The 23,055-nt window shown below is 35.9% G+C and overlaps 1 protein-coding gene across 2 annotated transcripts in view; it reads right to left on the bottom strand.

Moving 5' to 3' along the window:
• LOC114651824 (cytokine-dependent hematopoietic cell linker) overlaps nt 1-23,055 on the bottom strand; it is a 139,021-nt gene that overhangs the window by 6,909 nt on the left and 109,057 nt on the right. For both annotated transcript variants that reach the window (XM_028801816.2, XM_028801815.2), the window contains exons 15-18: nt 21,894-21,934; nt 15,554-15,681; nt 7,328-7,405; nt 2,173-2,328 (exon numbers count right to left, since the gene is read on the bottom strand). In XM_028801816.2, coding sequence (XP_028657649.1) covers nt 2,173-2,328; nt 7,328-7,405; nt 15,554-15,681; nt 21,894-21,934 — 403 coding nt within the window. The remainder of the gene's footprint in view (nt 1-2,172; nt 2,329-7,327; nt 7,406-15,553; nt 15,682-21,893; nt 21,935-23,055) is intronic.

Genomic DNA, 23,055 nt, shown 5'->3' with positions numbered 1-23,055 from the left:
AAGGGGTAAATTTGGCTTTTTAGAGAAACACTTTAAATAAATAGGTAGATACATAAGTAAATATGTAGACACACACTTTGGTCAGAATGACTATAAAGCAAGTAAAATAAAAAGAAACAAAACTTCTGCCTTGGCTGTCACAGTCAGAGTGAGGCATTATGCAGATATATTGCTGTTGTTATAAAGGAGCCCCAGTAGCGTTTCTTAACACTTCTCTACTGAGTAATTCATTGGCTAAAAGTCCTCACTTTTAGTCTGTCAGAGAGAGGATGTGCAGTATTGTTCAACATGGCACTCAGTTGTGTTTTAATTCTCTCCTTTGCTTCTACCTCCAGGGGGTCCAGAGTGTGTTCCATAACTGAGCTTGCCCTTTTAAATAACCTGTGTGAGGGATGGCCGGCCATTTACCCCGGCCAATACCCCCAGGCCGCTAGATGGAGCCCTCCCTGTAGCATGGAAGTGCCCCGAAGACCAGCAGGGAATTATGGACAATGGAGTTTTTATTCCCAACCCTGCTAGACACCGTGGGGCCCACCAGAGGACGCTGCAGGGAGGCTCAAGGACTTATACGTGCCCTATAACCTGGAAGCACGTCATAATCATATGACCAGAGGGAACGACGTGTTTCCGGGTTGAAAAGAAGGACTTTTTATCTGACCCGGAAGTGATAAGAAATCACATGGACTGTAAGATGGGAAACACTTCCGGGTCAGGGAATATAAAAGGACGATGGGAAATCCCAGACGTTGAGCTGAGCTGGGTGGAAGGGTGGTAACGCGTCTGGGATTGGAGGATTGTGTATTGGTTATTGGAATTATTATTATTTGAGTATTGTGGAGTGGAGGGTGCTTTGTGCACATTTATTATTATTATTATTATTAACAATAAAACATTATTTGGACTTTTATCTGGTGTCTGACGTCTAGTCTGAGGGTTCAAGGGGTCACGGAGACCTTAAACAGTCACACCTGTTAATGTTGAAAGCCTCTCTTGAAGTGATGTTACCAGCCCAGCACACCATAAGTGTTTTTCCGAAAGCTGCAGTATTACACTTTAATAACTTGCAGTTGGAACACAGCATTTTTAGAATATTAGTCAAATATCTGAATGAATGCAACAGCTGCTTGATCACATTATTGCATGTAAGAATGTTTATGGGTAAAATGAATATGCCCAATTATTCAAATAAGGGCCACTATGATATCACTAAAGGTGAAGCAACGTGCTGACTATAACCAAAGATAGTCTGGACTACCAGCTTACCTGGAGACATATATGAAATTAGAGGTCTATTACTGGATTACAGCAACACTCACTTTCATACAGGTCTGAATATAAGAGACAAACAGACAAAAAATACACAGAGAAGGTTAGACATCCCAAGGTCAGTATTCCGAGGTGTCAAAAACAGGATTTAGGACATAGCAAAGACATAGTCCTAGAAGAGGAGCTTCATGAAAGACAAAGACAAAATACAGATAAAGAATCCAAAAGCATATTACAAAAAGACAAAAACACTTAGAAAACTAGAGATACAGTACTGGCTCAGTGACGAGCAAAAACTAAATGCCAACTGCTTGTTAGATAAATTCAATCAATTTCAGTAAATCCAGCTGTAACTATTGTTGCCTGGCAATGAAAAATGAGAGGTGGGACAACTGGTGAGGATCAAAGTGAGGTCGGGTACAATGTAGGAAGCAAACACTCAAGTTACTTTGAGGAAGGGCCTTTCAACAAATCAACCTCGTTAAAAATGGAAGTTGGCAATTCTTGAATACTAAATACTAAAAAATCCCAGCATTTATTTACCGATAATATTAGAGAAATATCCATTTTTGGGGCAATGTGTTTCAATTAAAAACGATAGTATTTAGCAAGGACAACATGTCTTTGCCTACATCTGTATGTACAGTGTCTCTGTGAGATAACATGGTTTTGAGAAATCTGAAGTTATCTGCACGAAAAATGTTTAGTGCCAGTGAATGTACTGTACTTTATGGCACCTAGGGACATCTGAAAAATCTGAAAATGAAAAAGTGCATTCCTTCTTCTTATGGCAAATGTCTAACCACTCCCTCATTTTATGTAGCAAAGTATGTTTTAGTCACATTATATTATTTTACCTACTGTCATGTATAGGAATTGATAAAAAGGCAATCAATGCGTACTCACATCATTTCCCCATAGCCCAGTTCCCAGTGCATACTTCTGATCTTTCTCAATATGTCGAATTTTGACATTATACACTTTGTTTGCATAGAATACCACAAGAACATATGGTTCATCAATAATTTTTTTGGAGCAGTCTCTTACTAAAAATGTTCCATCCTGTAGAGTGAAAAAGAAGCAATTACCCATAAGAAGATTTAAACCAGTTATAGCAGGAATAAGAAAAAATATGTTGATACCATATGCAAATAATTAATTCCTTTAGTTGTAACATGTATTTGAAACTAATTTTAGTCTTAATGCGTAATCATATCACAGGAGAACACAGAGATTAAGTTGCAGTATTTCACATCCAATTACTACAAATTAATGTTTGTACTACTACAATGGAACAAAACTGTGCAAGACATTTCCTGTAATAAGGAAAGAAATGATTATTTGAATATTCCTACATCTGCTTTGAAGAATTCCGTGAGTGATTAGAAAGAAATATTTCCATAATCTCCTTACAAAAAACAGCAAAGAAAATAAGAACATAAACTGAAATTCAGAAATCATTTTATTAAATATTCAGCTATCATTTTGTCCAAAATAGACTATCTTTGGTGATAATCATTCGCTGTCCAGTTGTTAAAATGAGACTAAATATTTAATTAATTATAATATAGATGTAACATTATAAATGTTGATTCCTGTTAATTAAGTACAAAAGTAAGCTCTAAAGTACAAATCTAATCAAAAAGATTTAGGAAAAGGTTTACTGTCATCAAATTCAGATTTGTGGCCCAGATGAAGACATATAACAGCAATGAGCCAATAAGTGTTAAAAAAGTTTTTTCTTATATCATGTAAATAAGAACAAGTAGAGGAAGAAGGTATTGTGGCTGCATGTTAATCCAAAGCCCTTGATAATTAATAAATGTTCAAGATAGCCGCTAAAGCAAGATATCCAGTATGCTTAGTAGGGAATTACCAAAGTATGTTATTTCATGAACAGTAAAAGGTCATCAAAACTATGCATTAATTCACAAGATAACAAATCCTCCTCCATGTTTGACAGTTGGTGTCACACACTGATGAACCATTCTTTCACCAACTGAACGGCGTACAAAAATCCTGTGTGATGAAACGAAGATTTCAAATTTTGATTCATCGATCTATACTGTAAGACTTTCTTCCAGTCTGCTGTAGTCCACAGCCAGTATTTCAAGGCCTTATTTTGTCCTTTAAGGTATGGCTTTCTTACTGCTACTCACCCTGTCAAACCTGCTGCACAAAGTCTCCTCTTCATAGTAGAAACGGAGACTTGCTTTTTTCAGCCACTGTTAAGCTAATCTTGAAACTGTTGTGCTATGAGATGCCTATCACGCAAGCTGGTGACCCTCAGAAACTTGACTTCTGAATGTGTTGTGATTTTGGGTCGGCCAGATGTCTTCCTATCAGAATTTCTTCCAGTTTCCAATTGCCTTTAGATTGTGTAGGACACCATACTCACTGACATATTGATTTTTTTTGCAATTTCTCTAAAAGAAAGCCCTACACTACTAAGGGTACAAGTAATAATACTCTGCCTCATTTCATTTGTTAATTGCTCTTTTCCTGCCATGATCGCTGGAATTTACATGTTTCTACAGTGTAATTGTGTCCAAGTAGTACTTCAGAGGGTGTAATAACACAGTCTGTTCCAACTCTGCTTTAAAACAGACAGAGGGTTTTTAAGTAATCAACAGAAGTGGGGACACCTGTGCAAATTGTTTGCTTCAACTTGCAAGGCTTAATGTACTTTAATTGCTGCAGAACATCTGTAAGTTTTAACCTATTAGTTGTTCCCTGAAACGGCCCATTTGTAATATTCTGATGTTTCCTTTTTTCAGTTTTTTCTAACCTAAACTTTAAATTTAAAACCCTGGAAGTTTACTGCTTACCTTTTTATCATTTCAGGTCATTCATTGTATTTCAAATGATTAAATTTGAAGGAAAAACTGAGGTGTTCTAAAACTTTTGACCAGTAGTGTAAATATGAACACAGGATATTTGCAGAAATTTGTAGATGTGGCATGTGTAGTGGAGTATATATGTGAGAAATAGTATAGAGTGTTGTTCTGGAAATAACCAGTGTTATATGATTTCAACCAAAATGTAACATGACTGTTTGCTGAAACAGTAATAAAATCTAAAATTAAATATTGATATACCTCATTTTGATTTTGTTTTCTGAAAAAAAAAATTTCTACACTAGCCTTTTTGTATGCGAGTCTAAACTAGGGTATGTCTGCATCCAATTTTTAAAGAAGAAATCACTATACCAAAAACCTTCTTATTTACACTGTTTCTTTATCAGTACATTAGCTTTGTTACCTGGTTTCATCTGGGAAATGTTCTGAGGCAATGGGCCTTGGTTATAATGTTGAGGCTTGATTGAATGTATCAGAAGTACTATGTAAGTAACTGAGATCTTTCCTGTATACAATATTTGTTTGTTTTTTCCCTGGGACTAATATTATTAGTTCATTGAAGTGAATGAATGCGCTGTATGAGCAGTTTCTTGTTTTTGTTTTGCAAACCAAAGCACAGCAGCACATCGTGGTCTGACCACCTAGGGGAACACTTTAGTCCTCCACAATACTGCATATATTGTACCACCAAGCCACCCTCGGCCCTTGATCTTTGAAGTTTATATATGTAAGAGTGCTCAACAATCCAGTCTGGCTTGAATTTGTATGTATTTTACCACATCCCGAGGAGTAAGAAAAAGCCAACAGATTAGGGAGTATTGTGTGTATTGAGGGAGGCCACTTGCTAAGCACATCTTCTTTGAGTTTCACCTTATCTTTCTTCGTTCATATATATGTATATGTTTAAAAAATTAGACTGAGTAAATATGTCCATGTTAAATTGATTTAGAACAATATTGTATACAAGAATAAATTGCATAATTTGGGAAATTTTAATTAGACTACTTTTCAATTTTGTATTTAAATGTGACAGAAACATTTTTAATATATTTTTTGTGTTCACGAATGCAAATTAAAAATGGCTATTCACAAATAAAATAATTTTTATGAGTTTGCAGACCTGTGTTGTGATTCAAGATTACATTCTGAAAGTGATGAAACAATCTTAGAAAAAAAGTCTTAAAATATACAGAAGCTGTAACATTCAGATGTTATTGGAGAGTTAATTAACTGTTTGAAAAGCTGAAGCATCTTTAATTGTTGTTAATTTAATTCAAAGACCGATATATGGCATTTTTATGTATTACATACTTTTGTACTTTTCAAATTTCTCTATGAAAATGCCCTTTCAAGAATTTGTTATTGTCCTCTTATTTTTCTGAATTTAAATTAAAAAATCAATCACAACAAAAGAATGCACTTAAGAACTGATTTTGCTCTTGAGTTTATTGCACATATTGCTGAAATGACTTATATAGACACCGTTACTAAATAAAAATAAAAAAAACAGTTTTAGCGGTTTTATTGTTTTTATTTTTAAGGAGAAACAGCTCCTTAAATATTTTCCTAATTATCAGTAAATCAACACTGCTGCCAGCAGAGCTGAAGTAAAAAAACAAAACAAAACACTGAAGACTCACAAATACCCCGTATAACTGGCCTAGAAGACAGCACCTCAGAAATTGTAAACATTACTAATGTTACTACAATTCTGAGAAGCAAATGCAATATAAGAACGCATGCTCCTTTCACCAATTCCTACCATATTGTACTTCACATAAAATGAAGCTAATCTGCATGTCTGCATGTCCATAAATATCTTCACAGCTCTCTGATGTTAACTGCCTAGCAGACAGTGGGTGTGATGGTGTGGGTTGGCTCCACTCACCCAATTTTTCTTTGTAAACAACAGACACAGGCATTCAACTCCTACTATAGGTCTGAATCCCTGCTGTCCTATGGCTCCCAGCAGTGTGCCATATCTGGACCTCAACTTGTGAAGGCTTGGGTCCTTGCAGCCATCTGTGGCCCTGACAGGTCTCCCCATCCAAGCCTCCCCAACTCCCGCTGCCTTCCTGCACTTATGTGTTGATACCCATCAGTGGGTTACTCCAGGTCCAAGACTGCTCAGCTAGAGTACCCTTCTCCAGCCCCTGAGTGTTGGCCGCGTGCTCCATTCAAGAGGCTCTCCTCCCAGATGCCTGCCTTCTCTCTCTCTGGATCTCCCACATTCCTGCCTTCTCTCCCATCTATTAACCTACATCTCCTTCTGTTTCCAACCATTTTTTCCCCTTCAGCCTTGTGCAGACTCTTTATAATCTGCTGCCTAACTGGACATCATTGAGGGGCCTGACCAATCTGCCTGCCTCTGCACATGTATGACACAGGGTCGGCCAGGTGTTCCAGTTAACTGCGGAACGAAACACACTCACACATACCTGTGCCCAACTGGCACCTGAACCTTCCTGGGACGCAATCATTTATTTAAAAACAAACCTCTGATTTCCAAACTGCAGAGCTATAACACAGTCAGCACAGAGCCTTTGATGTTCTCTAAGAAAGAGTCTCTGAAGTATTCAACAATGTTTGTGAGAGACAGCGTCTCAGTAAGTGCAACAGCATATAAAAACATTCCCCTCCTTTTAACAGATTTTAAAGCACCATCACACAAAATAAAACTAATTTCTTTATTGGACCTGTAATGCTAATTAAATCTATTTAGAATGAATCCATTCTATGTGTTTACCAGCAGAAACAAAGAACATTTGGTGGTCCTTGAATGGCATTAAATCAATTCACAAATCCAGATCGTTTATAGGATCCTATGAACCAAACATGTATGGAGGACACTGGTTGATACAGATGAAACCAACACTGACATGAAAACTTTAAATGGACAGAGATAATTGAACTCAAGTAATGCTGTGAGGTAGCAGTGCTACACACTGCACCACTCTAAAATAAAGAGAATACTAAGTAGAGTATGGTAGCACTCCATCACTCAGAAATGGGAGTGGTGTGCTGAGGTGAGAGAGAAGATTTTTAAAAGGAATTAAAAATGTGAAACTTAATATGAAGTGACAGGGGTCAGCACATCTGATTTATGGTATTTAATAATGAATTACAGAAAGAGCATGTGTTAAGAAAGACATGTTAAATTCACCATAGCTTCATAACAAGCTTGAGAAAAGTAAAACCATTACCTTGTTCAATTTGTATAAAGCAGCTTCTGCTTTATATCGGTCATATGCTCCAATGTACCAACTATGTCCTTTCAAGGTCTGAAACGAAAAATGGCTGTTGTTAAATGTATACTATCATAAGATTTGGGGTAGTTACTCAAAGAAAGTTATCTGTTACAAATTATTAATTTTATTCTCTCAGATTGTAAAGGGATTTGTTTACTCATTACTTCCTGGAAATTATTACTTTTATTTTAAATTATTTATTTAAACCCAATGCAAATTTGTAGCAATTGGTAAGTACAAGGATCACAACTCTGTGTTCTTTCATTATCTTAATAAGGAAGAATTTGTCAGTAACCGTGAATGTGAATTCATCAATTAAACAAGTAGACCACAATAGAATACAATATCAGTATGCAGTTAAAAACATATGAATCAGTAAGTACTGGTCTTTAGTTGACAAAAAGAATTCTTAATAAAATAATACACTGCACAACAATTTTTTTTAAAAGTCTTTCTTCCTGAAAAGTTTTTGCTGATTGTGACAGGTACCTACTGGGTATGCATAAATATAGTTTTGGTTTTACTGCATCACGTAGGATCTCTGAGAAATAGATATTTATGACAATAACGTATTTAGTCATGTTTATGTTTCACATAAGCTATTAAAATTAACAGAATTAAAAGTGTTTTGCTCCTGATTTTCTTTTGTATTCAATGTCTGGTGCATCACGTTGCAGTGTCCAACAGTTGTCAGCAAGCATTGATGGATTCCAGTTGCCCTGGTATCGTTTCTCCATCGTAGCAATGTCCTGGTGAAACCTTTCACCGTGTTTGTCACTGACAGCACCAAGATTTGCGGGGAAGAAGTCCAAATGTGAGTGGAGGAAATGAATCTTGAGTGACATGTTGCACTTCATTGTCTTGTATGCTTTGAGAAGTTTGTCTACCACATGAATGTAGTTTGGGGCTCTGTAATTGCCTAGAAAATTATCAACAACATCTTTGAAGGCTTTCCAGGCAATGTTTTCCAGCCCAACTAACAGATCATCAAACCACTTGTCACTCATAACATGTCTGATCTGGGGGCCAACAAAAATGCCCTCTTTGATCTTGGTGTTAGTTATTCTTGGGAACATCTGTCGTAAATAACGAAAACCTTTGCCTTCTTTGTTCAGTGCTTTCATGAAATTCTTCATGAGTCCCAGTTTTATGTGAAGAGGAGGCTAAAATAGCTTTGCCAAGTCAACAAGTGATTCATGTGCCACATTTTTCTGTCCTGGAACCAACTTATTACGGAGTGGTCAGTTCTGTCGAGAATAGTGCAACTCTTTGGCACGGCTGTCCCATTCACAGATGAAACAACAGTACTTTGTATAGACGAGCTGCAGTCCTAGTAACAGACTAACGACTTTAAAATCTCCACAGATATTCCTGTTGTACCTGGTATACTGGACATGCTTCAGCAACAGTTCCATATTCTCATACATTTCTTTCATGTGTGCTGCATAGCCTACATGTACTGAAGGATAAATGTTGCCATTGTGTAGCAGAACAGCTTTCAGGCTTAACATTGACGAATCAATGAAGAGACGCCACTCTTCCGGGTTGTGATCACAACCCAAGGCCGAGAACAATCCTTCAATGTCACAACAGAAACAGAGACTGTTGACTTGTGCAAAAAATTTGGTTATATCATGATGTCGGCCTCGAAACACAGACATTTTCATACCAGGTGACAGCAAACACCATTCCTGCAGTCTCAAACCCAGCAGCTCAGATTTTGCTTTTGATAGACGCAAATCTCTGACCAAATCATTCAATTTGGACTGTGTTATCAGATGTGGATCGCCCGATGAGCACGGTTTAAAATCCGGGTCAATGTTACTGTCAGTACCCTGTATTGCAGTTTCTTCATCTGGTTCATCTAAGGTCCAGTCCTCTGGTGGTTTCGGAATTGGAAGACTGTCGTCACGTGGCACGGGTCTCATTGCTGAAGGCAGATTAAGATATTCAATTAAGTTCTTGTTTTTGGCAGAGAAACCAGACACATTAGTCAAACAGAAGTAACAGTCCGTCACATGGTCTTTCTGTTCTCGCCATATCATTGGAACAGCAAACAGCATTGTCTTTCGATTGCCTCTGAGCAAATGTGAGGCGCCCATTCCTTGTCTTGATCACCAGTTTTGCAGCCGAAATACAGATGATAATTTTTCTTCACAAGAGCAGTCATCCAACGTCTCTGAGGCGTAAGTGTATATTTGCCACAGATATAGCAGAATGTATCGCGGCTGTTACGACATTGACGAGACATATCGCCCAACACCAAAACATCTATAGCATCAAGCTTACTTACTGTTATATTGCTACAGATACTATACTTTACTATACTGATACTATACATACACACTGACTATATTAACCAAATGAGCAGGATCAGTGTATGCAAGCCACCTTTATAGCATGCTGAGACAGCGTCAAGCTCGTTCAGACCTGATAAGGCATGCCCAGGATGTCAACCTCAACAGAACAGCTTCCAACCTGGCCTGATTCCATGCCTGGACATGCCCAGGCTGCACAAACTGTTGTTGATAAGTCACTTATGGGAGCGAAAATGTTTGGATACAAATTTAAGAAAAAATCATGACAAAACTGAAGATTTCTCTGAAAAGGTACGTGATGGGTAAATTTTGATGTGATATTCGTGATCAGCACCCAAAAATCTATAAGAAACACCCAACAGTGTTCAAGAAGCAAAAACTTTATTGTACAGTGTAATTGTAATAATTAAAAATAAAACAGATTTAGCTAATTGAACATTTGCAAACATGGAGTTGGTAAACAGTAAAAAGATTTCCATGCGTGGAGGCCAGCTATTGGCAGTGTTTATTATATTACACAATCAATACACCCATATCTCTGTGTCTCTCCCATCTTGGTGCTTTTTATGCTAACATAAAGGCACATGGCGAAAGAGAAAGAATTGACATTTTGTGATTAACTATCATACATTTACTAATAATTTAGATAAACATTCAGTTGCATTACCTTTGCACAGACTGCTTCTTTTTTACAGGAATGAGGTGATATCATAGAAAAAACTGAAGTGCATGTCAAGATACGTAATGTTTATAGCATTTTTTTTATGTGATTTCAAATCTAATTTCTTAGCAGCTCTTTGATCAAGAAGCTGTGGAGAACAATTAACAAAAATATTAACCTAGCTAATGTCCAACTTAATAAAAACGTAGTGTCTAGAGTATGTGTCTGTCTGTGTGTCCATTACTGTGTCTCTGCTATTCCAAAGATGGCAAATTACAAACATTTGCAGTTGTAAAATACATTGCGTTTGTACTTCCAATAGATGGTATATCACAAACATTAACACTGCTTTTATGAATCTCATATCAAACAGAATTTAAGAGAGCAATATACTGTACATTATATGCTACAATGCAAACCTGTCTTAGTTGGATAGCTCAGCTAGTTTACTTATAAAAGTTATCCAACACACATTGTAGCATATTTCAATCTGTCTCCTTTAATGTGGAAGTTAACTCTATCCAGTAATCATAAGCTGAAAGGTTGTTCTCTTTCAAATTATAACTTACAACTTTTATTTCTTAAGAAAGAAAAATGTGACCTCAATAAAATGTCAGAGTAAAATGTTCTATCATGTAATGTTGTGAAATAAAACATTGTGTCCAGTACTAATTTAACAGCATATAGAATTCAATGTACTCTACGCCTATGTCAAAATGGTGCACAAGTGCATTGCAGATTAGGCAGGGGATGATGATCAGGGGGCCAGTCTCAACTCTTCTAACGTTAGAAAGAATGCTTACCTTTAAAGACATTTACATATTATTTGCTTAGAAGCATACGTATGTATGTAAAACTATTTTTCAAAGGTGAACTGTTAATTCAAATAATTTCTATAGTTATTACAATTTATAAGTGGAATGTTCAAATGGTCTTTTGAAAGTTGTGTTTTATGAACGCAGCTCAAATTGCTTTAATGAGGGAGGTTTTCAATATTGTGATTGGCTATGTGAGGAACGTGGGAGAATCTGAGCGGAGAGTGTGGTTATGTAAATGAAGGATTTTGACAGCAGGAGAAATAAATTACAGAAAGTAATACTAACCTGTATCTGGTTTCTGTGCCTATAACTATCACCACACAAATTTGACATCTTACATGTGTAACACAAGTAAACTAAAATATAGTTGAATCACTAACTGAGATGTGATTACAAGAATGTAAACATGTAATGTGTTACACTATTTTGCCATTGGAAAAAATAATTATATTACACTAATGTGTTCATTTGTATCATGTTACATCCAACTCTGACTCAGTAGGAAACCCTGTACACATTGGTAAATGTGAATAATAAAAAGAAATGTCAAGTAATTTGTCAATGAATGAAACTTAAAATTAATTATATTTTTGGTAGCACTTTATTTTTGGTTACTATATATTTTCTTATACTAAAGTCTACATGTTATTATACACCTGAAACCTTAATTAGCCGACAATTAACAATTCGTAAAAAGAAGATAATCATTTTGTAAAATAATCTTTTATGTACAAAACATATTTAAAATCTCTCTCTATATAAAATCCAACGTCTGTCTGTAAGTCTGTCTGCTTTTCACGAGGGAACTACTTAAAGGATTTAGATCCGGGTTTTTTTCTATAATTTGCTTGAACATTCCAGGTGATTTTGCAACTTCTGTCATCATGCTAAGTATCACAGTTCGGTTGCAGCACCAATTTATTCGCATGAATCTGAGAGACAGGCTTGCGTGCCGAGGGGAGTAAGGGAGGGACCTCAGCAGTAGGGAGACAGGTGGGGCCATCCTCACTCACGTGACAGCCTCCGTTCGAGTCACTCTACCTCTCACCACGTGTTGAAGCGTACCTTGCCTCTGCGTAGCTAGCGATACCTGTTTGCTCAGCAGACATTATTATCTGGAGATTGTTAAAGAGTAACATTTGACGTTTTTGAGAGAGAGAGAGAGAGAGACAACAGCTGTGTGTGTTTTAGAGGGTACCTGCTCATTGGTAGAGATATCATGGCCCCGTGCTTTTCTTCCCATGTGGGGGATGCTCTCCCATCAGACCTGAACATGATCAGATACAGTGGCAATGTTTGACATTGGAGCGTACCTACCATCCACTTGGCCAGAGATACCTTGCCATTTTTACATTTTTGGCAAAGAGATCACAGCTACATTCTCACCCCAGACAGCAAAACTAAAAATATTGTATATCAAGAGGTCCTTGGATATGAAAGCTATCAATATACTTTCTTCTCAATACAAATTATTACATTTTTTAAATTTTTCTCGACATATACCTATTTTTGCTTCAAGCACAAAATATTTTGAGTGAATTATCAAACTAATTTAAAATCTACACATACGTTCTTGTTAAATTCTTATGATGAAGCTGAAACCGGCATGTGTCATTTTTAAATGTTTATGTTAACACATTTTTGTATTGAATCAATAAATATTTTTTGCAGGCTATGAAAATGAGTCACTAATTCAAAGCACTTATACTAAATACATTAAAAATTATACAGAATATTGTGGGTGAGATGATAAAAAAATGGTCGTATTAGATTACATTTTTGTTAAAATGAATTTAAAGTTTCTTTTAAATTTATCTTTCATAGACATATCAACCTACCCATCACTTGAGCAAATGCTTTATTGTAATTTCATTTTTCTATCTAACTATTTCTATATAAAGTTAATTTTCTTATTATTGAAAGTCTAATACTTGAGCATTTCATAGTACTTAGTAAGCTACCTCCACTTCATCCTAAAAGAGAGGACAACTACACTTTCAAATCAGTCACCCTCTCATATTGAGGTAGACATGGAATAATAGCTAACATTAAAGTGTCTATTGTCGCTGACTTTTTAATATGCTTTTCATGGTAATAAAGTCCCCCAAATTATGCGACTCTTCAATTCCACCTGGGGGTGGGGTAAACATTAACATTATATAAAGTTATTGTCTGTTTTTACCTGCATTACTATCAATCTTTAATTTAATATTGTTTTTTGTATCAGTAAGGTGCTGCTGGAGTATGTGAATTTCCCCTTGGGATTAATAAAGTATCTATCTATCTATCTATCTATCTATCTATCTATCTATCTATCTATCTATCTATCTATCTATCTATCTATCTATCTATCTATCTATCTATCTATCTATCTATCTATCTATCTATCTATCTATCTATCTAATTTTGTAATATTATTTTCAGTGAAATGCACATTTTCAAATCACAATACTGAAAGTCATTTAAATGGATGTGTTTAGATGAGGAAATTGATAATAAATCAAAGAACTGGTTTTAATGCTGTGGGAATATGCTAAGAGTGATTCTATGAAATGAGACCCAGAAAGGACTTTACTTTATCGTCAGTGATAGACTTTGTGCAGATGAAAACAAGTTTCCACCACTTCTCCCGGACCTGCGTATCTTTTTTGATTTTGCTTGGGGATAGTCAAACTGTGGTCCTAATGGTGTCGGCGAATGTGTTGCCAATATATTTCTATTGGATGACCTTGTTTATGCACTTTGAGTTTCTCTGATGCATCATATAGCATATCATTTCTAATGGGTTCTTTTGGGTCTCCTCGTAACACACAGTATGTCCTACCCACTTTACTTCAGAATGACTTTATCCCAAACTATTTAATTTTACATTCTCATGGGCTTCACAAAGAATATTTAAACTAAAGTTTGCAAACTATTGGAAAAAGTATCATTACAATATACACAAAGTATCTCAATGATTTTTTGTTTTCAAAAATATGAGGCCCTTTTTATAATATAATTGTAAGAAAGGTAGAGCCAATCAAATCTGCTGATAGTGGAAGCAACTCTGTCAAGTGTGTAGGTGATCAGGAGGTGTGCTACAGACAAGCAGGTGGCATTGTGCATCAAAGTAATATACTATAATAGAGTATAATTAAATTTGGTATTCAAATTTGAATTTTTATGATCTACAGTATACTTGTATTTACAAACTGAGGAAAATAAGCAGTATTACAATATTTGAAATTGAGACACAAATCTTAATAGTATCTAAAGGGATAAGAATGGTGAGATGCTCAGCTTATGTTTTGAAATTTTAATTTTTAAATGCAGCATGAACATTTGAATACAGGTAATGAAGAATAAGTGCCTGGTCTTTATAATTCTGTAACTCTCCAAATTAAAGCCTTCCTGAAACATTATTGTGTTCTTGCCAACACCCTGCTGCAAATGAAGCAGACTGATTTGGCATCCTTGCAAAGACTAAAATTAAAATATATTAAGCTAAATGAGCTGTACTGTAATCAAGTAATGGATTAACCCAGTTAAAAATATACATGAGTGGCTATGCATTCAACCACCTATCCTTTTACTGAAACTTCTTTATCCAACATAGTGATTCAAACATAAGGTGGGCCTATACCAGCATTACTGGGCATAATGCTAGAAACAGCTATACTGGAGAGGAAAATATAAGGATCGTGATAGTCATCTTATTTTAATAAAATATACCAGGCAGTAAAGGGTAGCAAAGAGTAGGGGTCTGGCCCAGTAAGACCACATGAGAGAAAGAGAGAGAGAGAGAGAGCGAGAGTGTGGAAACAATATACTGTATTACCTGAAATTGGAAACAAATGAGATCTATCTATCTCATCCAAAATATATGAAATCAGTTTTTATATACAGAGTTTGTTTTTCAATGCTCAGAACAGCCTTTCAATTTAGATTTGAAACATTTGTTACTTTGCTACCTGCCTTTTAATGTAATTTATCAGTTTAAATGGAATATAGGGATTGAACATATGTAAAGGGGGGTGGGTTAATATTATGTATCATGTTAAACACACTGACAGGACGCAGTGGTGATTAAAATAAAAAAAATAATTTTAAATAATAACAAAGCACATGACATTCTGCTGAGTTAAGATATTGATTGGGAGACTTAACAAAATGTTATCATGGTCTGTAAATGTATCATTGCTTGACACCAGCATGAAAACAGAAACAAGTGTGGTAGCTTTATTGTAGAGCCCACAAGGACTTGCTTGCTATATAAAAATGGTGATCGAGTATCAATCCTTGATACGAAAATAAATATCTGCTTTTATTATGACACCATTCAAATATTACACAAATGTACTAATTGTAACTAATTTTGTTTCACCTACACCTCATATCTTACCCCATAAGTTTTTTTGCCTGGTTTCTTTGGCTTCTGTATGTCAGTAAAATCACAAGCGCCAAATGCCCGGAAGTCTTGTTTACTCTGTGGCCATTCATGCACAAACTTTGGCTTTATTGCTGCTAAACCTAAGAGAAAAAGCATTAAACAGTCTTTAGCAATCTATATTTTGTTAGTTTATAAAGATTACTCTGTAATTGTATGAGATTATACAGTATTTACACCAATGAGCCTGGTTAAGTATGGAAAACAACAACCAATGACGTAATTATTTAAAAAAGATAATATATACTATATATAGGGTGCACAGTGGCAGAGCTGGGTGCGATGAGGAAAAAAACATGGACTGTGATTTGATTTCTGGCAGGGTTGTCAAAGCAGCAATGTCAGATACAATGCCTGTCAAACTAAGTGACCCATGCTATGTTAATCTGTCAATCTGCAGTACATTAATAACCCTTTATGAAGTGATAATAATAATAACAATAATAATAATACATTTTATTAATATAGCACCTTTCCAATACTTAAGATGCTTCATAGAGTCTCAGAAAGAACAGAAGGGTATATTTAACATTGGATGCAAATAATTTCTGCATAGAACACTAAAAACAGATAAATGCAGGATACAAAGCACTAAATAGAATAAAAGACAATAAACCCAAGTAAAATACTAAATTCAATACTAGAAGGAAAGCCTGAACAAATAACATAATTTATGATACAACGCACACATAAATTATCCTGAGCATCTGGTCAGAGAGGTAAACTGAAAGAAGAGGTAGAATGTCAGGTTAAGTTAAAAACCTTCCTGAACAAATGAGTTTTAAGTTGTTTTTTAAAAGAATGAATGGAGTCAGCTGATCTAATTAATTTTGGGAGGTCATTCCAAAGTCTGGGTGCTGTACAGCTGAAGGTCTTGTCACCCACATTGTGCAGGTTAGTGTGGGGCACAACAAGATTACCAGAATCAGAGGACCTTAGTGGGGGAACAGGAGCAGAGCAATGGAGAAGGTCACTGACAGCGCAAGGTCATTTAACGTTTTATAGGTTATTAATTAATTCTCTTGTGTCAAATGTTACATGTTTGCATAAGGAAATTACTAATAAGGAAATATTAAAAAATGAAAAGTAATGATAACACTGGTCTTCAGATAATTCACAAAAAAATTGGCGTCCTCTACAGATTTAGAGGTGTAGAATAATTTTTTCTGAAATTGGAATTTCTCTACCACAAACTGTTTCCTTTCTAAATCAGATAGAGTCAAAAACACCATTTTGAAAAAATGTTTGATTTTTTTTATAAAATAAGTTACTTTTTTATGGCATAAGTATTTTCCTGCTCAGAATATTATTTGAAACTTATTTTGAGCTGAAAAATGGCAGTCTTCCTCGTTCTTAACGTTAGTTGAGGTGGAAACAACCCAAAATCAAGTATTTGTTACATATTTTATGCTCACAGTCAGTATTTTTTTCTCATTCCTTATTACTTCAAAATAGCCAAGGATCTATATTTATAAGGTTTTTATTGTCCAGATGATAGAAAGTTGTTGTTTCAATAGATTTTGCAGAAATATTCACGATCAGATTGATCCATGCATTGTTTTGACCAGGTAACAGGTAAGCAAACGGTAAATGAATACACACCCTTCCATTACTGAGACAACAAAAGTTTCTGGTTTTACAAATTTCTGAGAGAGGTATGAAGAATGTAAAATGGAAGTGGGAACACTCCTGCTAGCAAAATAAAATCTGCCTTTTACTCCCAAGGTTAAGTAGCACGTCAGCAGTATGACAGAGAAGGTCATTTTATTTTTAAAGTAAGGCTTAGTGGAAGTGAAATATGGTGTGCGCTTGCACCAACAAGCCAGACAAAGTTTTGCTGCATTTGTGGGGAACCCACTTTGGTATTACAGTGAAAGTGACTTACTCCACTTGTGGAGAAAGTCTTCCATGTTTATTTCTACCATACCATTTTTTGTAAGTAACAATTACAGTATATTTAAAACAATTATATGTGTAATTATATGTGTATTACTTTATTCTCTAAAATAGTATTTTTTCATTTAAAACCTTCATCTCTCAAAAATTGGATGTGCTAGAGCAATTCTGTTGCCAGATTTGGGTTCAGCACCCTCAAATCTATAAAGAACACCTAAAATATTTGACAGCTGCAAAAAAAAAATAATTTTTTACCAACCAGTATAATATGAAAGCCATTTGACAGCAAGAATAATTCAGCTGATACAGTATGTTAGTTTTAAACTGTTTTAGCATTCACTAGATGGCAGTATAACCAGGTGCACAGAAGTGCCTGGTAAGACACAGAGTGACAGAAACAAAGAAAGAGACTGGATGATCGAATCAAGCAGATTCGTTTTTCATACTTTTATTTAACACATAATTTTGAATAGTTCAATAATAAAAAAAGACATTTGTTTTGCAGAAGTAGTCTTGATGATGAATATGCCACCATCACCCAATACCAGAATTCAAAAGCTATTTTGAGAGATGAGGGTAAATGGATCTAACTAGGACAGAAAAAGAAGAGGAAAGATTAAGAGAAGAGGGACATGGGAGTCTGTAGTTTGAGAAACATACGCCTTACTAGTCCTCAGTTGAACACTCTTAAATAGTACATGCCAAATATCAGTGTCATCTGCAACAGGGCAAAAATATAAAATTAGCATAGGAACACAGACTTTGGACAGCAGATTTCAACGTGATTCCAAACTTTTACCTATTTGAATCTTTGCCAAGTTAATTTATTTGGCTTTTTCTTTGAAATGAGTCCTCTTAGGCTGGCATCATGGAGTTGCCTTTTCATTGATACCAAGCTATCAATTTCTATTAAAAATACGACAATTTATGGGTGATGATCCCAAATATTTGACTGCCGGTATACAGTGCATCCGGAAAGTATTCACAGCGCATCCATCACTTTTTCCACATTTTGTTATGTTACAGCCTTATTCCAAAATGGATTAAATTCATTTTTTTCCTCAGAATTCTACACACAACACCCCATAATGACAATGTGAAAAAAGTTTACTTGAGGTTTTTGCAAATTTATTAAAAATGAAAAAACTGAGAAATCACATGTACATAAGTATTCACAGCCTTTGCTCAATACTTTGTTGATGCACCTTTGGCAGCAATTACAGCCTCAAGTCTTTTTGAATATGATGTCACAAGCTTGGCACATCTATCCTTGGCCAGTTTCGCCCATTCCTCTTTGCAGCACCTCTCATGCTCCATCAGGTTGGATGGGAAGCGTCGGTGCACAGCCATTTTAAGATCTCTGCAGAGATGTTCAATCGGATTCAAGTCTGGGCTCTGGCTGGGCCACTTAAGGATTTTTACAGAGTTGTCCTGAAGCCACTCCTTTGATATCTTGGCTGTGTGCTTAGGGTCTTTGTCCTGCTGAAAGATGAACCGTCACCCCAGTCTGAGGTCAAGAGCGCTCTGGAGCAGGTTTTCATGCAGGATGTCTCTGTACATTGCTGCAGTCATCTTTCCCTATATCCTGACTAGTCTCCCAGTTCCTGACGCTGAAAAACATCCCCACAGCATGATGCTGCCACCACCATGCTTCACTGTAGGGATGGTGCCTGGTTTCCTCCAAACGTGATGTCTGGCATTCACACCAAAGAGTTCAATCTTTGTCTCATCAGACCAGAGAATTTTCTTTCTCATGGTCTGAGAGTCCTTCAGGTGCCTTTTGGCAAACTCCAGGCGGGCTGCCATGTGCCTTTTACTAAGGAGTGGCTTCCGTCTGGCCACCCTACCATACAGGCCTGATTGGTGGATTGCTGCAGAGATGGTTGTCCTTCTGGAAGGTTCTCCTCTCTCCACAGAGGACCTCTGGAGCTCTGACAGAGTGAGCATCGGGTTCTTGGTCACCTCCCTGACTAAGGCCCTTCTCCCCTGATTAGTTTAGATGGCCGGCCAGCTCTAGGAAGAGTCCTAGTGGTTTCGAACTTCTTCCACTTACGGATGATGGAGGCCACTGTGCTCATTGGGACCTTCAAAGCAGCAGAAATTTTTCTGTAACCTTCCCCAGATTTGTGCCTCGAGACGATCCTGTCTCAGAGGTCTACAAGCAATTCCTTTGACTTCATGCTTGGTTTGTGCTCTGACATGAACTGTCAACTGTGGGACCTTATATAGACAGGAGTGTGCCTTTCCAAATCATGTCCAATCAACTGAATTTACCACAGGTGGACTCCAATTAAGCTGCAGAAACATCTCAAGGATGATCAGGGGAAACAGGATGCACCTGAGCTCAATTTCGAGCTTCATGGCAAAGGCTGTGAATACTTATGTACATGTGCTTTCTCAATTTTTTAATTTTTAATAAATTTGCAAAAATCTCAAGTAAACTTTTTTCACATTGTCATTATGGGGTGTTGTGTGTAGAATTCTGAGGAAAAAAATGAATTTAATCCATTTTGGAATAAGGCTGTAACATAACAAAATGTGGAAAAAGTGATGCGCTGTGAATACTTTCTGGATGCACTATATATAATTATGCTTTTAATCCTTCAATTAATTTTGGCAGCCACCTATTGATTTATAGAGCTGTGGGTTTGGCACTTTGGAAACAGAGCAGAAACAGTTGTGGATGGGATGCACACTCATTATCCTCACTGATACTGAACAAAATTAAAGTCAGATGTCAGTTTAACATTTTTTGAGGGATTTTAGAGAAGAATGGAGTACATGCAAAAGACACATACAAACAAAGAGAAAATATGTCAACATGAAGCATAAGGTGCAGGAATAAACCCATAAATGTGAAGTTGTGAGGCAGCAGAGCTTAGCAGTGTACCACCAAAAATTGTTAAATTGTTGTGCACACATCTTGATTGCCATGGGTACTGAATCTGGCAAAAGAGAAATATAACTTATTAGAATATTTAACTACTAATTACGTAAAATATATATGTTATATATTAAAACCCGTTTAACCCAATTTTAACATTGGGGCAGCCGAGCTGATTACCACAACATTAAGTTCAAGGCAAGAGCCAGTCCTAGATAGGACACCAGTTCACTATAGGAACCCACACATTTACACGGCTATACATATTTATTCTGGGCAAATTTAGAATCACCAACTAAAATAACAAGTGACTCTTTCTGATGTTTGAGGAAAACCAGAAAAACTCACACAGATGTGAAGGGAATGTACAAATTCTGCACAGAATGTTAGATGAGCTGAAATGGCCACACTACTTGGCCACTATACTTCACCAGAGAAATAGAGTGTTTAATTAAAGAAATATTTACACAATTTTAAACTGATTCATTGGTACATTGGGGCAGCATGAGTTAGTGGTTGAGATCCTCTCTTTTATCCTTTTATCACTGACTCATACAGACAGGGCTCCAATTGGACTATAACTGTAAAGCATTGCTATGTAAAGTAAACCTTGTTTATTTATTCAGCATGTGTGAAGAGTATGGATGCCTCACAGCTCTTTGACTCCTTTTTTTTTTACTTTTACTAGCTGGGATCTTTTGAAGTTGCATGTTCTCCAGGTTTACTCTATGTTTCCTTCAGAAAATCTTTTGTCCTCCTAAGCTTTAAAAACATGTACGTTTCACTAGCAATTCTAACTTAGTCCTTTTTGATCGAGTTTGTGACTGTGCCCTGTGGTGGACTGGCTTCCCATCCAGTGTTAAATACTAACTTGCTTTGAATACTCTGATAGGCTCTGGCTACTTACAACCCCTACAAATTGGGATTCTGAAAGTGGATAGAGGAATGGCATTCTTTTTATCTAAAAATGTGTCAAGTAGTGGCAAACAACTTTTAATTCTTATACACGCAGTATATTAATACATTTTTACAACAAAAATTGCTAACCTATTAATTAGACTAAATTATAACTTATTTGAATGTCAAATTGTAATTTTCATTCTCAAAATACTTATCGACAACACATCATCTGTTCAGTTTTGGAACTTGCTTGCTGTAAATCTTTGTCATAGTAAGCTGCAGCATACACCAGCAACAATGAGTGCAACACATGAGTGCTCCTGGATGGCCCACCAATGCATCATAAGTCTTCCCCAGCTAATTTTGAGATATCAGTTAATCTGACATAAATGTCTACAGGATTTAGGATTAAACTATGATATTCCAAGAAAACACATGCAGACACAGAGACATTTTCACATTTCACACATATCATACAGACAGTGAAAATGCTGTGAGGAAGCACATGAAATCACTGGACTACTTTACTGCCATTCAACATATTAGCAATGCAAATATTCTGAAATGAATTATTAAACACAATCTTTGACCAAAATCAGAATTCATTAAACTTACTTGAATTTGGTGAAAGTCGCCCAGCAGGAGCTGTGTGAGAACTAATTATCAAAAAGAAGGAAAGAGCACAAGTTTGAATACATGCAAAACAAATACATAGAAAGTAAAAGATACTCTGTGCATTATAGACATTGCTCACATGATTATTAAGTATATTTACAATTTTTATTCTGTCAAATATGCATTCTTTTGGCTCTCTTCATTACAAATAATCTAATTGCAGTATGAAAGATTTTCTAGGCAATTAACAATAGTGGCATCATTTATGATAAACACAATAAAGAACTTGATTATGATGGGGTTTGGGCAGCAGAGTGCACTATTGAGCCACCTCTGGGGCTTTGCTTTGCACAGGCCTTTTCAAAGCTGTAATGTCTGTTTATATCTGGAGGTGACTGGCCATTAACTTTTTATTTATTTGTTTGCTGGACTCATTTGGATTTCAGCTACGCATTTGCCGCAGATAATGAACTTTCTTAATTGTTCTAAGCAAAAGCATCAGACCTCTTAGTTTAAGTTTTTGTCTTCTTTAACAGTTAACAGCTAAACATCTATCCTATAGTTGTTGTATAGTATATAGTATAGTAGTTAGTATAGTATTATCTATAGTAGTTGTACTGATGAATTGTAAATAAGAAAGCTGTTCTGTTACAATGTAATAGTAATAATAATAATAATAATAATAATAATAATAATAATAATAATAATACATTTTATTCATATAGCACCTTTCCCATGCTCAAGGAGCTTCACAGAGTCTCAGAAAGAAGCAGTAGGTATATGTAACATTGGATACAAATGTTTCTTGAATAGAGCACTAAAACAGATAAATTTGTGATATACAAAGGCAGTAAATAGAATAAAAGAAAATAAACTAGAATAAAATACTAAATTCAATGGTAGAAGGAAAGCCTAGCAAATAACATCATTTGTGATATAACACACACAAATTATCCTGAGCATCTGGAGGTAAACTGACAGAAGGAGTAGAATATTAGGTTAAGTTAAAAGCCTTCTTGAAAAGATTAATTTTAAGTTATTTTTTAAAAGAATGAATGGAGTCAGCTGATCTCATTAATTTAGGGAGGTCATTTGAAAGTCTGGTGCTATACAGCTGAAGGCCCTATCACCCAGAGAGTGCAGGTTAGTGTGGGGTACAACA

This window comes from Erpetoichthys calabaricus, chromosome 5 (genome assembly GCF_900747795.2).
Source record: "Erpetoichthys calabaricus chromosome 5, fErpCal1.3, whole genome shotgun sequence".
Lineage (NCBI taxonomy): Eukaryota > Metazoa > Chordata > Cladistia > Polypteriformes > Polypteridae > Erpetoichthys > Erpetoichthys calabaricus.
This window is presented reverse-complemented; position numbering and strand designations above follow the sequence as displayed.